Consider the following 14,085-nt stretch of genomic DNA (forward strand, 5'->3'; position numbering starts at 1 on the left):
TCTTCTCCCTCTCCCTGTGATGCTTTTGGCTTGGGATTGTCACACCTAAGATGTGTCTGAATTCCTTGAATGGAGGAAAGAGGTTTGAAACTTAAATTCTCATACCCACTTCTAAACAATTTTTTTTTTTAAGATTTTTATTTATTTATTTGACAGAGAACACAAGTAGGCAGAGAGGCAGGCAGAGAGAGAGAGAGGGAAGCAGGTTCCCCGATGAGCAGAGAGCCCGATGCAGGGCTTGATCCCAGGACCCTAGCATCATGACCCAAGCCGAAGGCAGAGGCTTTAACCTACTGAGCCACCCAGGTGTCCCTCTAACCAATTTTTAATGTCAGCCATCTTTGTGATTTCCACCTGGTGTCCTTTAAAAGAAGTTTACTCTAGTGTCAACCCATTAGTAGGAAACAGCTTCTTTTTGATGATCTCCAAAACATGGCTGTTGCATGCAACAGACTGTTACAGAAGTTTAAGGGTTGCACAAAATGGTCACAGCTTGAATTGTAAAGCAATAACTTAAAATTTCTCTTTGGCTGTATCACCTGTACAGTGGCCCAGCTTAAAGACTCATTTTGTGTATCATCTTGCCCTGCTCCTTGACAGCAAAAATAATTTTTTTTTTTTTAAATGCAGAAGGTTTAGCCATGTTTCTGTTGCCTTACTTCTTTCCATGAACTTCTTCCCAGAGTCTCATCCTCTGCTCTTTCTGCTGCTTCTTTCCTGTACTGGGCTCCTAGCTGCTCAAAATGTATTTTCTTTTCCAAGAGGCATTCTAGGGTCAGCTCCTCAGTGAATTCATCTTTTTCATCCAAACCATATCAGCATTAGAGATGATGATTGTGAATTGTCTATTACAGGTCCGGCCATACAAATGTCCAGTTGATATTCTTATAATCACATGGTTTTAACAGTGAAAAGCAAAAGAGGAAAAGAAAAATCAATCTCTGTCTCAAAGGTCAGTATATGTCTAATAACCCCGGTACTTTCATCTTCATCTTCCTTACTCAGGTAGGTGGCTCTGAATTATTGTGTGAGATGATGGAACCATATTTATAGTTTCAAATATTATATGGGCCTGACAGTTCCACTCTATTCTGCCTCCTATAACTGTCTTGCTAATGAGCACCACTGGTCACAATTGCAATTAGGGAGAACCAAGATAAACCAACCCAGCATCTTTTTTTTGTTTTTTTTTAAAGATTTATTTATTTGAGAGAGAGAAACAGAGAGAGCATGAGAGAGCATAAGCAGGGGGAAGCTACAGAGGGAGAGGGAGAAGCAGGCTCCCTGCTGAGCAAGGAGCTTGATGCGGGGCTCAATGCCAGGACCCTGGGATCATGACCTGAGCCAAATGCAGACACCTAATTGAGCCACCCAGGCACCGTAAACCAACCCAACATCTTGAGCCACAACTCCAAGCATGTCCCCTTTCAAGTGGGAGTCAGTGGTGGATTTATCATGATTAGAATAAAAATATATATATATAACAAAAGATGGATGGATATTTCCAGGAAAAAAAAATAGGTACTAATAACCAAATATTCCATACTTAGATCCATTTATAAGGAACTTTAGATATAATGCAGAAATTCTTCATATGATCTTATTTCTGATATGGAGAGAAAGTAAATGTGTAGTAATAGGAACAACTTTAAAACAATGGGCATTTGAGATTTAATTAGCATATTTAATCTATGAACTCAGTATTTAGAGGCCATTTTGTCCAGGCTGGGCACGGTATATGTTGTTATACTTAAACCTACGACCCACTTGTGACTTTCCTGTCATTTTCTTATTAATATTGCAATGACCATTTGAAATTTTAGGTTAAAAGTTAGCATGTGAAATTTCAGTATTTAAATAAAGGAAGCTGTAATTGTATCATGCATCCTACGGGAAGACACAGGGAAGGCTGACCAAAGGTTCCTTACAGTTTAGCAGCAACTCCGCCAAGAAGTCGGGGTTACCTTCCCAGGGGGTTTGAATGCTGCCTCGAAGGAGCTCAGCCAGTGAACCAGAAATTTTCTAACCCAGAAGAGGTGACCATATTTCCTTTATATACACATTTCCCCTATGTGCTTTCACTTGGACACTGACAACCCCCATGTTCACATCTCCAGCCTGGGTTTTTATCCTGAACTCCAGACATATCTACCTAACTGCCTCCATGACATCTCCTCTTAGATTCCTAATAGAAATTTCCAACTGATCACATCCACACTTGAACCCCTCATCTTTTCTCCCCTCCAAACTTCTACACATTCGTGTCAAAAACCCTGGTGTCATCCTTGACTCTTTCCCAACTGATCTCCAATTACTTAGCAAGTCTTGCATATATTTCTTTCCTATTCTATCCTGCATCTGACAACTTCTCATCACCTCTGCTGTTAACACTCTTACCTGAGCCATGATTATCTCTCACTTGGATTATTTCGATAGCCTGCTATCCTGCTTCTCCTGCTTCTATGGCCTATTAACAGTGTAGCATTTAGTGATCCTTTTCAGAAACCTAAGCCAGATCATGTGACTCCCTGCTCAAGGCTCTCCCATCTCAGACAGAACAATAATAGGGTGCTTCAGTGCCCTGCCAGGCCACACGGGACGAGGTCATTACCTCTCTGCTCCCACCTCCCACCATAGGTGCCTTTGCTCCCTGTGCTCCAACTACACTGGCCTCCTTGCAGCCAGGGCTCCCGTGCTGTGGAAGGCAGGGGAGACACCTGGCAGGAGTGGGAGGGCAACCAGCAGTCCCTCCCGCATAGATTCAGATTTTGAGGACATAAAGTATACTCCATCTGCGTTCCATAATGTTATTTTCAGTCTGTTATGTTTTGTGTAGTGATTTAAAGCATGTTGGCAAATTCTTTGCTACCCTTCCTATTAGGAGAGGTGGGGCGAATTCCCTTCCCTTTAAATATAAGCACGCCTTGATCACAAGGCGGCCAAAGTGACGATGCTAGGAAATGAGAAAATATACAGAGGGACGAGAGCTGTCAGCCAGCGTCTGTCTCCAGACAACAGGAGCCCACCTCCGTGCCGCCTTGACTCCTCTCAAACTGCTCCAGGAGCTGTGCCCTGCCCAAACTGCAGGAAAAGGAATGATTGTCGTTTTGAGGCTGTGAAGTTTGGAGTGGTTTGTTTTCCGGCAGTAGATTAGCAGGAATGTCCCATTTCGTGTCTCTTGTGGTTCACGTGTGTACAAGTGAGCGTCTGCTTCACTGCCCTCCTCCTTCCACCCTTCAATTCCTCTTCTCTCTCTTCCTCTATTCTAGTGTTTCTTTTGTTCTCTTTCCCCTTTTAGTAACAGGATAAGCATTTTTAAAGAAGCGATTCTGTTAAAAGAGACATATTGGTCATACATGTTTGAGAATTGGTTTTTGATGCTGTATCTTTTGAGATACTAACTTTTCATGATATTGATGTGGTTTCACACTTCAACTACTTGTATATAAATTATTTTTTTTAAGATTTATGTATTTATTTGACAGAGAGAGAGAGAGAGAGATCACAAGTAGTCAGAGAGGCAGGCAGAGGGGGGGGGGAGCAGGCTCTTGGCTGAGCAGAGAGCCCGATGCGAGGCTCGATCCCAGGACCCTGAGATCATGACCCGAGCTGAAGGCAGAGGCTTTAACCCCCTGAGCCACCCAGGTGCCCCTATAAATTATTTTTTGAAAAACTGTTGTCACTCTTGGGACGCCTGGGTGGCTCAGTTGCTTAAGCGGCTGCCTTCGGCTCAGGTCATGATCCCAGTGTCCTGGGATCGAGTCCCATATCAGAGTCCTTGCTCAGCAGGGAGCCTGCTTCTCCCTCTGCCACTGTCTGCCTGTGCTCACTCTCTCTCTTTCTCTCTGACAAATAAATAAATAAAATCTTAAAACAAAAACAAAAACAAAAACCTGTTGTCACTCTAAACAGTTTTGGTGATGTTCTGATCTCAAGTCCCACTGAGCATACTTTACAGGTCTCCGTGAGCACCACTAGTCTCCTCGTGACCTGTCCTTTCTTTCCCAGTATAAAAGACACGATTATGGGTTTTCTTTAAATTACGAGAATATAGCAACCATAAGTAAATATACGCAACGGTGACTTACAGAGATAATCTCTGAATGTTGCTAACTGCTGATTTTTACTTCTTCATGACTGCCTCCAATTTTTGCAGTAAACTTGTGTTCCTTTTATAATAGAGACAGATTCTCTCTATATAGCAGCATTATGAAAGACACGTTTGAAAGCATTTTCTCTTTGAGGGTGGAGGTCTTTTCACATTCTCTCCTTAATTTCTTTCCGGTCTAACCTAGATCATAAATGAAATTCAGGCAACCAGCCCATGCTGCAGGGAGCTGTGGACAGGATCCTCTTCCGTTCAACAGTTCCAAAATTTCATTCCTACCTCAGCTGGAGGTTTCTCTCATGGCCTTCCTATTCTTGTAGTCTAAGAAACTTTCTTTTTTACTGGCACATATTTCATTTCTCCCATATAACTTTTAGTTATAATATCACAATTAAAAAATGTAATTTCTTAGATCTACTTAATTCCTTTCTCTGTAGATCACTTCAGCTTAATATTTTTACATTCAAAGGCATTCATAGCAGCTGCCTGTTTTATCCAAGACATGTGGCTCTTTTTCACGTCTTTCCACCCACTCGACGACAAGTCTTCAGTTAGTCAACGTTGTTCGATTAAAAAAAGACTGATGTAGTAGCAGAGGTTTCTATTTCAGCTTCCTTCCTCCTGGGTGTGTATGGGGTTGGTACATCTCAGTTCCTCTGAGGCTTTCTTCATTTCTAGCTGGATGAGTCCCATGAAGGATGGCGAAAACTTCGGTCTCAGAAATTCCAGGGCACACCTGAGCCACAGCAACACCTCTCTTATTGTGAGAGTCAGCCCAAAGTGATGAAATGTTTGGAACTAAGTTCTCCACAGAAGACAGACTCTAAGTGGGTCTGATTTTTCATTTTGGGACCAGATACTAAATGGGACTTAGCGCATGTCTCTTTCGCTGCCACTTCACATACTGGAGAGAATGGGGTGTATACGAACAGTGAAGTATTGTTACTTGAAAAAAAACAATAAATTTAACCTGCAGTTCTGTGGTGGGCTGAACGGCAATAGCTATAGGCACTTTCTATGTATTTTCTTCAACTCACTTCCAAATGGTTTCTTCCTCACCATGTCAAGGACATGACTTTAAGAACTAAGACCTCTAACTCACTAAAAAGCCCCCTCTATTTTGATGACCTTTACATTTATACTTGACTGTAACTCAGATCTCAAACGTAGATGGAACTACCTACTTTACACTTCCACCTGATTAAGCATCTCAATGGCAACATGTTCAAATTGAACTCATTATCCTCCTCATCCCACAGATCTAGTCCTTCCGCCAAGATTTCCTGTCTCATGGAATAACTCTACCGATGCTCAGAGCACTGGTTGTCCAGGACAGACATTGACTCCTGTGACCACTGCTGTCTCTCCTTCCCCACCAACACATAGCCGGGCACAGAGATAGTACTTAGTATTTTTTCTGGATGAATATTCAATATTTGTATGGAAAATGCCATTAAATTAGACTCTCAACTCCTTCAAAGACCAATGAAAAGGTTTGTGGTTCATCCAAAACCCCAGCAGATCTTCACTAAAGATCTCTAAAATCCAGACTCTTTCCTCATGCCAAAGCTACCACTATTTACTCAAACAGTTGAATGCCTTCTAAAATTCCCATCATTACTGTGCATCAACATGCAGTTAAATGAATGAATTGATTATAATTTTCTCTGCTCTACCAAATTTCTGCTTCTCATACTGTGCTTCATGAATGTGCCACTGCTGGAAAATGAACACTAACTGTGTATTCAGGGCACTTAATAGCAAATTTGAGTGAAATGTTGGTATCTTGATAGGAAAGAATTTTTTTGAGCTCTACTAAGCATTTTTGAAAGCAAAATGTGTCAGCAGACTGAAATTACATGCAAAATTATCTAAACTATTTACATATGATAGACAGTCCCACTTTGTAGCAGATGAAGCTTTCAAAATGTAGAGGATGAAGCTGAATAATATCAACCTCTGGTCTAATTACTTCCAAGTCTTTGCTCATGGCTAAAGGCATAAAATGCAAACAATTATGACACACAAATAGTGTGAGTCTTGAGGTAGCACTGGAGGACACTATTATAGCCCTAACTGCACACACAGGGGCAGCTGCTGCCTTCCAGATACTATTTAGAGACTTAGGACTTTGTGTGACAAGGGATGCACTATCCCTGGACTTGGTGCATTACTTTTCTCTGCATAGTATGAGCAGTGGTGCACACCTTGAAGGGACTAAAGAGGCTGCTTCTGACACCCATTTTCCATGCTCCAGACACCTTAATTACATTAAACAGTCGTGGGTTAACTAAATCCGCTGGAGGTAAACCACTCATTGCTCCACCATCCCACCTTTCTCTGATTTGGTCACTCTCAGCACATGCTTTTCACTATTGGACAAAATCTTGAAAAACAAATACTGAAAGCTGTGCATGAAAAAGAACCCAGTAGATAATCCTTCAATTTCAAAATAAAAATCCAAGGTCCTGTGTCCATTTGCATAATTCCAAAATCTGAAACAAGAGATACCTTCCTTAGGTGTGGTTGGGTAAGAGTACCTCTTTCCTTTCTAGTTGGAATGTTTCTACATTCCCTCACTTAACCTGCTTTCTAGGCCACAAATATTTCATGTTCGTAACAGCCAACATTTACTGAGCACTTACTATGCCAGGTAAGAACCTGAGAACCTTGGATCAGGTTTCTCAGCCTCAGCACTACTGACATTTTGAACGAGATAATTCTGTTGTGGGGCAGGAACATAAGGTTTTTAGCAGTACCCCATCCCTCCACACATCCCATAGCTGGGACCAAAATGTATCCAGAAATTGCTAAATATCACCTGGTGGGAAAAACTGCCCCCTGGCTGAGAATTATACTGCTTCCCATATATCAACTTACTTAATCTTCTAAACTACTCCAGGAGGTAAGTTCTACTCTCCACTGTACAGGTTTGAAAAGACATGCACAGACAACTTGCCTAAGGTCACACAGCTTGTAGACATATAGTTGATATTTGATCCAAGATAGTCTGACTCCAGAGCCCCAACTCCTTACTCTTAGCTAGAACCCTGACCCCTTTCTGACTTCAGGGCTTAATGAGCATAGGCTTGTTGGATCTGAATCCCTTCCAGAATTAATGAAAAGGAATTGCTTCAGCAATGAAGACTGACTGCAGAATTAAAACTAACTTGAAAGTAAGAGACAAGAGGGCATATGATTTCCACCTAACTAGGTATACACCTAAGTCACAGTAATTGAAAAAAAATATTTTTCAAATGGTCAACCATATATGAAAAAATCTAAAACCCCACAGCATGCAATCCTTCTTCTTCTACCACCTAAATCATTTTTTAGATCTAGGTAGAATACTTGGGGAGCATAATTTGAGTGCCTCCTCTCTTTTTACAAATGATACACCAGAACGTTAATTGCATAACAAACAAAAATAATTTCCTGATTAATTTCAACATATTTCATATATTTTTATCATGTCTGGTGTTAGAAATTAAGATGTTTAAAGATTTTATGTATTTGGGGAGAGAGAGAGAGAGAGAACAAACACACGAGCTGGGGGAAGGATGGAGGAGTAGCAGAGGGGGAGGAAAAGAATTTCAAGCAGACTCCCACTGAGTGGGAAGGCCAAGGAAAGGCTAAATCCCAGGACCCTGAGATCATGATGTGAGCTAAAATCATGACCTAAGCCACCCAGGTACCCTTAAGATGTTTATAAACTATATATTTATAAATTATATTTATAATTAGGGTTGAAAAAAGTTACATTCTTTTCCTATGATGAGAACTTTAAAGATTACTCTTATAGAAACTTTTCAATATGCAACACAGTATTATTGACTGTGGTTACCATGCTGCATAATATTACTTCCGTGACTTATTTGTTTTATAACTGGAAGTTTGTACCTCTTGACTTTCTTTACCCATTTCACCCCCTACCCACCACACTGAATGACCTTCCCTGGTGGCAGCCATCAGGATGCTCTCTGTATCTAGGAGTTTGGTTTCATTTTTGTCATTTCTATTTCACATATAACTGAAATCAGAGTATTTGTCTTGCTCTAATTTCACTTCATGTAACATCCTCAAGGCCTGTACACACAGCTGCAAATAGCAAGATTTCATCCTTTTTTATGACTCAATAGTACTCCACTACATATATGTACCACATCTTTATCCGTTCATCCATCGATGGACACTTGGGTTGCTTCCATATCCTGGCTACTGGAAATAATGCAGTGAACACACTGGTACATCTACCTTTTCAAATTAGTTTTTCACTTTCTTCAGATAAATTGCCAGAAGTAGAATTGCTGGATCATATGGTGGCTCTATTTTTAATTTTTTGAGGAAACTCCATAAGGCTTTCCACAGTGGCTGCACCAATTTCCATTCCCAAGGCATCTCCTCTCTTAATGGAAATAGCTGGCCCATCAGCCAGCCATAATTCTCACCATTAGATTCCTTCTTGTAATTGGAGATTCCTTTCTTCCCATTACAGAATTCATTTGCAGATGACCCTTGTTAAAATGCTAATACCCATATTAAGCTCTGTTAGCCTTCATTTAAATAAATTAATCAAATTAGTTAGTGAGTCATTTAGCAAGCCATTAGAAAGGGAATTACAAACAGAGAAGTTCTTATGGTCCAGTCAGGAGCAGGGAAAATCTGGTTACAAGGTCTCCTGCAGGGAAGCCACACATGGGCCTGGTGGCACCTGGTGCGGCAGGACGGGACAGGCAAGGTCCTGGGTAGGGGACAGGTGGTCAGCAGGCATGGAGAATTACTTCCATTACAAAGTACACTGTACTTTGTCTCCTTTCCATCCTTCACCCCTGTGCCCCATTTGGCGATCTCTTCTCCTTCTGACATTCCAGAGTTCTTCCCTCAAAATGCAGATTGGTCCCAGCCTATCCAAGAAGGCTGCACAGCAGACCTGCCACTTCATAGCCAACTATGAGGGGCTGAAAACTCCCCCAAGTGGCATTGCTCCTCATTGAATCTGCTACCCACACTGCTTTCCACTTTAATGACACCTGGATTTTTACAGGCAGGAAACCTAAGCCTGAAATCACAACACACATGGCTTTCCCCTGGTTCTGGTTTCTCCAAACATCTTCTGGAACACAAAATTTCACCGCCTTCTGTGGGGCAAGAGTTGTAGGGTGAGGGCGGATGCCATCCTTTGGGAGGCAAACAGGAAGTCCATTCCTGCTCCCCGACTCATTACCTCTAAACAACTGCAAGCTCACAACTGCTTGTCTTCCTTGATCCAGAATGTGGCAGACAATAACTACACAAAAAGGCTTCCTACCTGGCAGTGTATGTTGGGAAAATTTTTCTTCAAAAAAGGAATGAAAGAATAAAATGCCCCTGACATGTAAACTAGGCTCTGTAATTAAGCACTTTAAATCTGCTGAGAACAATTTCTGGTATTCAACTGCTAATGGAACTCTTCTTCAAAAATATGAAAAGAAAACCAGACCCAAGGTTCATAACCGATATAACAGGAAAACATTTTATTGTGGAACTCTTAAAGGCCAATGATTAAAAAAGGAAAAGAAAACTATCAGGCAGATTAAAAAGCTAAGCTGGGTGGTTAATTGCAAGAGTGACCAGAAAAATCGCACACGAGCATACCACAGATATGAAGCAGGCTTAGAGATGGAAAGCTGGCCTATATCTGATCAAACTACCTTGTGGTTGTGAGAAAATCAGGGTGAGGAATAAGCATACACAAGCTTGGATTTTTTTTTTAAAAAAATCAACTTCTATTTATTATATTTTGCAACTATGATCTTTTAAAACAGTGGCCTTAGGAAAATCTGCTTTGGCAAGCAACTGCAGAGGCTCCTGTGGAGAGGAAGTGAAAAGACTGGGCTTATATACAAGGGCTGCTGGCACGTTCAAAGCGCAGGGGATAGTTCACAGAGCAAAATGTAGTCCTAAGTAAATGGGTTTCAGGCAATTTCAGTGTTAAGATAACATCATTAAGAGTAGAACAGATTGTGCTCAAACCCTGCTGTTTATAATTAACACGTTGCTTCCAAATACTCCAGGGTCCCTGGTAAATAGTCTTCTGCTCACATCCACCCAGACCAATCAGAGTATTTTCATCAGATTCCATGCTGGGCCAGCACCTGTCTGGACAAATCCAATAGAGCCAAAGAACTCCTCTCCCTGGCCAGCTAAGTAGTTGGATGAACACAGCTTGGCTTAGTCATTGTCACAGTGTCCATATGGCTTTGAAGCTTGTTTTCACAAGAAATCATACAAGTATTTTATTATGTCAAAGTTCACCGTCCTATAAACAAAAATAGATAATATGTTAGCATCCTCACCCCCTAGACTGCTCAGCTTTGTATGTGTGGTTCTGGGAAGCACATGCAAAATAATTTACAACCAATGCTAACCAATTCTATAGTGCTATCAAAAGCACCATAATAGGAATGGAATTAATTTTATAAAATGTCACTTGGAACAAAGTTTCTTTAAAAAGTTTCCTTTTTTTCTCCCATGCATAAAGTTTGCTTTTCTGAAAAAAAGGAAACAAAGTTAGAACTATTCAACATTCTGTATTTTAATTATACTACAGAAAGTTTAGATTTCATTTGAAAGCTATTTGTTTTTTTTTGTCTAATAACCAGAGTAAAGTAATTAGAGATGCAGAAGTATTTAAATCTTCTCTGCTTCTGAACACTGTTTATCTTCCCAAACACCTGTTTTATCATTACATAATGCATAGCTCATCCATCCTTGTTCGTAGCTTTCATTCTTTTCAGTCTTCTAACACTGGGTGACCTGTATGTGTATTGTAACTAAATCTGTATGATCCAAGAATACGATACAACAAACAGACGATGTGGATGTATATTTTTGTACTCTGATGGCAGGCAGAATAAAATAGCAGAGAGACAGAGACATATAATTATTCTTCTTTCTCCAAACTCATTCTTCACTATAAATATTCAGACTTGGAGGTTTATTATTTGAATAAATGGTCAAAATAATTAGTCATAATGATCTAGCAATAAGTATAAAATTAAAGCCTTAAAGTATTCAATTCTGCAAAAATAATCATCCATGGGAGAACAGTCTTTTAAAGATTCACTAATTGCACACTCTTATTTATTAAACCATCATCAATTAATGTTTTTGTCTATCATTTTGTAATACACGTTCTAAAAAAGTTTCTAAGCAAATGACTGACTATGGATACTGCTTATGAAAACACATTTAAAAATAGCTCCAGTGAGATGCTCTGGCTATTGTGGTGCCTAATGTAGGACCAAAGAATACCTTACTGTTTCATACCTTACTGCCTCTGAAGAATAATAAATCTTTCCAAGTGGTATAAAACACTTCGGAGACAATCTTGTTGTCATTAAGAGTAATAGAATAACTGAAAACAAGTATTAAAATAAAAGAAAATTCTCAAGCATAAAGACATAAAATATGTGGTTATTACCTCATCATCTATTTTAATGTTCTGCTTTCGTTCAATTCTAGGACCTCCCCAAAATACTGGCAACAAGGTACCACAAGGCATTTTTTAAAAAATAAAATCATAAGAAGTACAAACTTCCAGTTGGACAAAATTACCAAAAAACATAAATCATAATGGTCCAAAAGATCTTTTTTTAGAGGATCTTAGAAGGAAATGGATGTAAGAAGCTATTTCTAACCACAGGCAGAAAGGGAAGGGGAATGTGTGTGTTTCTCCAGGGATATATACCCCCCATAACTTTGGGTCTTAAGGTTATAAACCTAAAGTAACAAGATAATGTGGACTTCATGTTAAATTTTATTATTTTGGGCTTTGGGGTTTTCTTGACATTGTGTGGGGAAAAAAATTTAGAAGCAGCTAAGATGAAAACATTTACATTCCAAAACTACAGGATTAGAAGCTATTATTTGATAGAATGGGAGACAGTCATACAAAATGACCAATACAACGACACACCTACAATACTAAGGAGGAAAAAGGAGAACAGAATTACAACTCAGTAGTGACAGCACAGGAAAAGCGTTGGTATCACAGACTAGGACCAGAAGAAAACATGAACAAATGAAATACTGTGATTTGTTAGTGGTGGGGCTCCTCTATTCTACTCAGTCTAGTTGGGTAACTTTAGTAGTTTCTGCGATAAAGTTTTCTTTGGTAGAACAAATGGACCGATGGAAAAACACTACACTCTTTAAGTGTCTTTTATTAGACACTTAAAGAATCTATAAAAGTTTCGCTATGTTCCCTTTCTCTGCTTTGCCACTAGAAAATACTCAAGCAAACTTGGATTTTTTTTTGGATTTTTTTCAAGACAGTCAATTATTCAGGAATTGGATATATAAGATCATTCCTTTAAGAAACATTTACTGCCCAACATGTATGAATGTCTTTATCATCCTTCCATTCCCCCAGTGTAAACAGGTGACTTGCCAACTGGCCCCCACATATATTATTCTAAAACAAGGAAGAATTTGAAAGAATAACCACAAGGAAAACATCAAAAATTATGTCACACATTCCAAAGATAACTTTGTGCTTTATAGGATGCAGAGATAGACAATTTACTGTAAACAACACTTTAAATTTCTACAAAGAGAATTATGTGCTTCATAAGTACTTTCCGCTGGCTTTTCATGGCTTCAGATGCATATTAAATTTATATAAATATGATGTTAAGGTTTTGGATAGTTTTTATATAATATAGGAGATTCTTAGAACTAAAATGAATCATTTTCTAAACTAAGCATATAGAAAAAATAGGATAAACACAAATAGTATCAGTGACAATTTGCCTAGGAGTAATTAATTCTTAAATCAGAATTCAGAATACTTTAAATACAAGTTAGTTAAATGAAATGCCTAAAGATTTAAGATTTAATTTTGCTTTTATCCTTTAATTACACTTTATCAATTCTTTCACTACACTGAAATACTTTTTTTCTCACAGGATACTACTTTATTTCCTTTTACTTTTGTGGGCAGTTTGAGTTATTTTTTAGTTTGGTTCCACTGACAACTTGCAACCAGACAACTTTAAGCAATCTTCTTATGTTGGCAATGACTGTGTAAGAAAGAAACTTTATACTACCATTCACATTAACAACAACCCAAGGACAATTATTTAATAAGTTTCTCATCATTTTTCTTCTTCCATATTCTACCTCCATATTTTGTGCTTCCTTTAAAGCCTCCCACTGCTTCTCTGTCCAAACCTTTCCCCTGTTCCTTGGTCAGTAAATTTCTCTACGTCCTTTACCTCTTCCATGAATGTTTTTTTTCTTCTTCTGGGCTTACTGTAATCTGGCTACCTCTGAAGGACCTTGTCTCCTCTCCAGCTCTTTCTAATGATTAAAGTCCAGGCAGTCCTTTGGGTAGGGTTGGTGTCCTGGTGCAAAAAGCTCTGCTCCTCTGACACTTGGTTCATTCCGCTCACCACCTTGTGTCCCCCTGCCACTATGTCTTAGTCACTGACTCATGCCGCAACCCAGTTTGGTCTTCCTCTCCATCCTAAGCTCTGCATAGTGACCTCATTGCATATGCGTCTTTCTTAACTCCAATGCCTTCTTTATCTCATGATCATACTCAGAAATAATCTACCTCTAATAACATAAATTCAGGCATGCTATCCTCTGATCCCCAAGCTCTTTCTCTAAGCTACCTGGAACACCTTGACAAAACCAGTTCACAAGCTCCCTCACTTACTTGTGACCTACAAATACTTATTGAGTATTATGTGCTCGGCATTGAACTACTGGCCCTCTGCTGGCTTTATTTCCTTCCTTCCCTTCCTAACTTAGACTCCATGGTCCATCACTTCAAGCACTCACTTGCTAGCATCCACCAAATTTACCTGGCAAAACCTCAGTCCTAAGTGATTTCAACAATATCCCTTTGCTATCCCAGTACTTAGCACATGGAATGCTATTATAGAAGATCTTAAGTTCCACCGATTGGTGTCACTGTAAATTCAAGGTCA

General features: G+C 39.5%; 1 protein-coding gene across 4 annotated transcripts in view; it reads right to left on the minus strand.

Moving 5' to 3' along the window:
• Positions 1 to 9,606: 9,606 nt before the first annotated feature.
• The window catches only part of ORC5 (origin recognition complex subunit 5), a 91,775-nt gene continuing 87,296 nt past the window's right edge, over positions 9,607 to 14,085 (minus strand). For all 4 annotated transcript variants that reach the window (XR_014300844.1, XM_082691919.1, XM_082691918.1 and 1 more), the window contains one exon: positions 9,607 to 10,406. Coding sequence is in view for 2 of the 4 variants with exons in the window: in XM_082691918.1 (XP_082548044.1) it covers positions 10,361 to 10,406 (46 nt within the window). In the remaining 2 variants the exon portion in view is untranslated. The remainder of the gene's footprint in view (positions 10,407 to 14,085) is intronic.

Source organism: Mustela nivalis (assembly GCF_964662115.1).
Source record: "Mustela nivalis genome assembly, chromosome: 12".
In the NCBI taxonomy this organism is placed as follows: Eukaryota; Metazoa; Chordata; class Mammalia; order Carnivora; family Mustelidae; genus Mustela; species Mustela nivalis.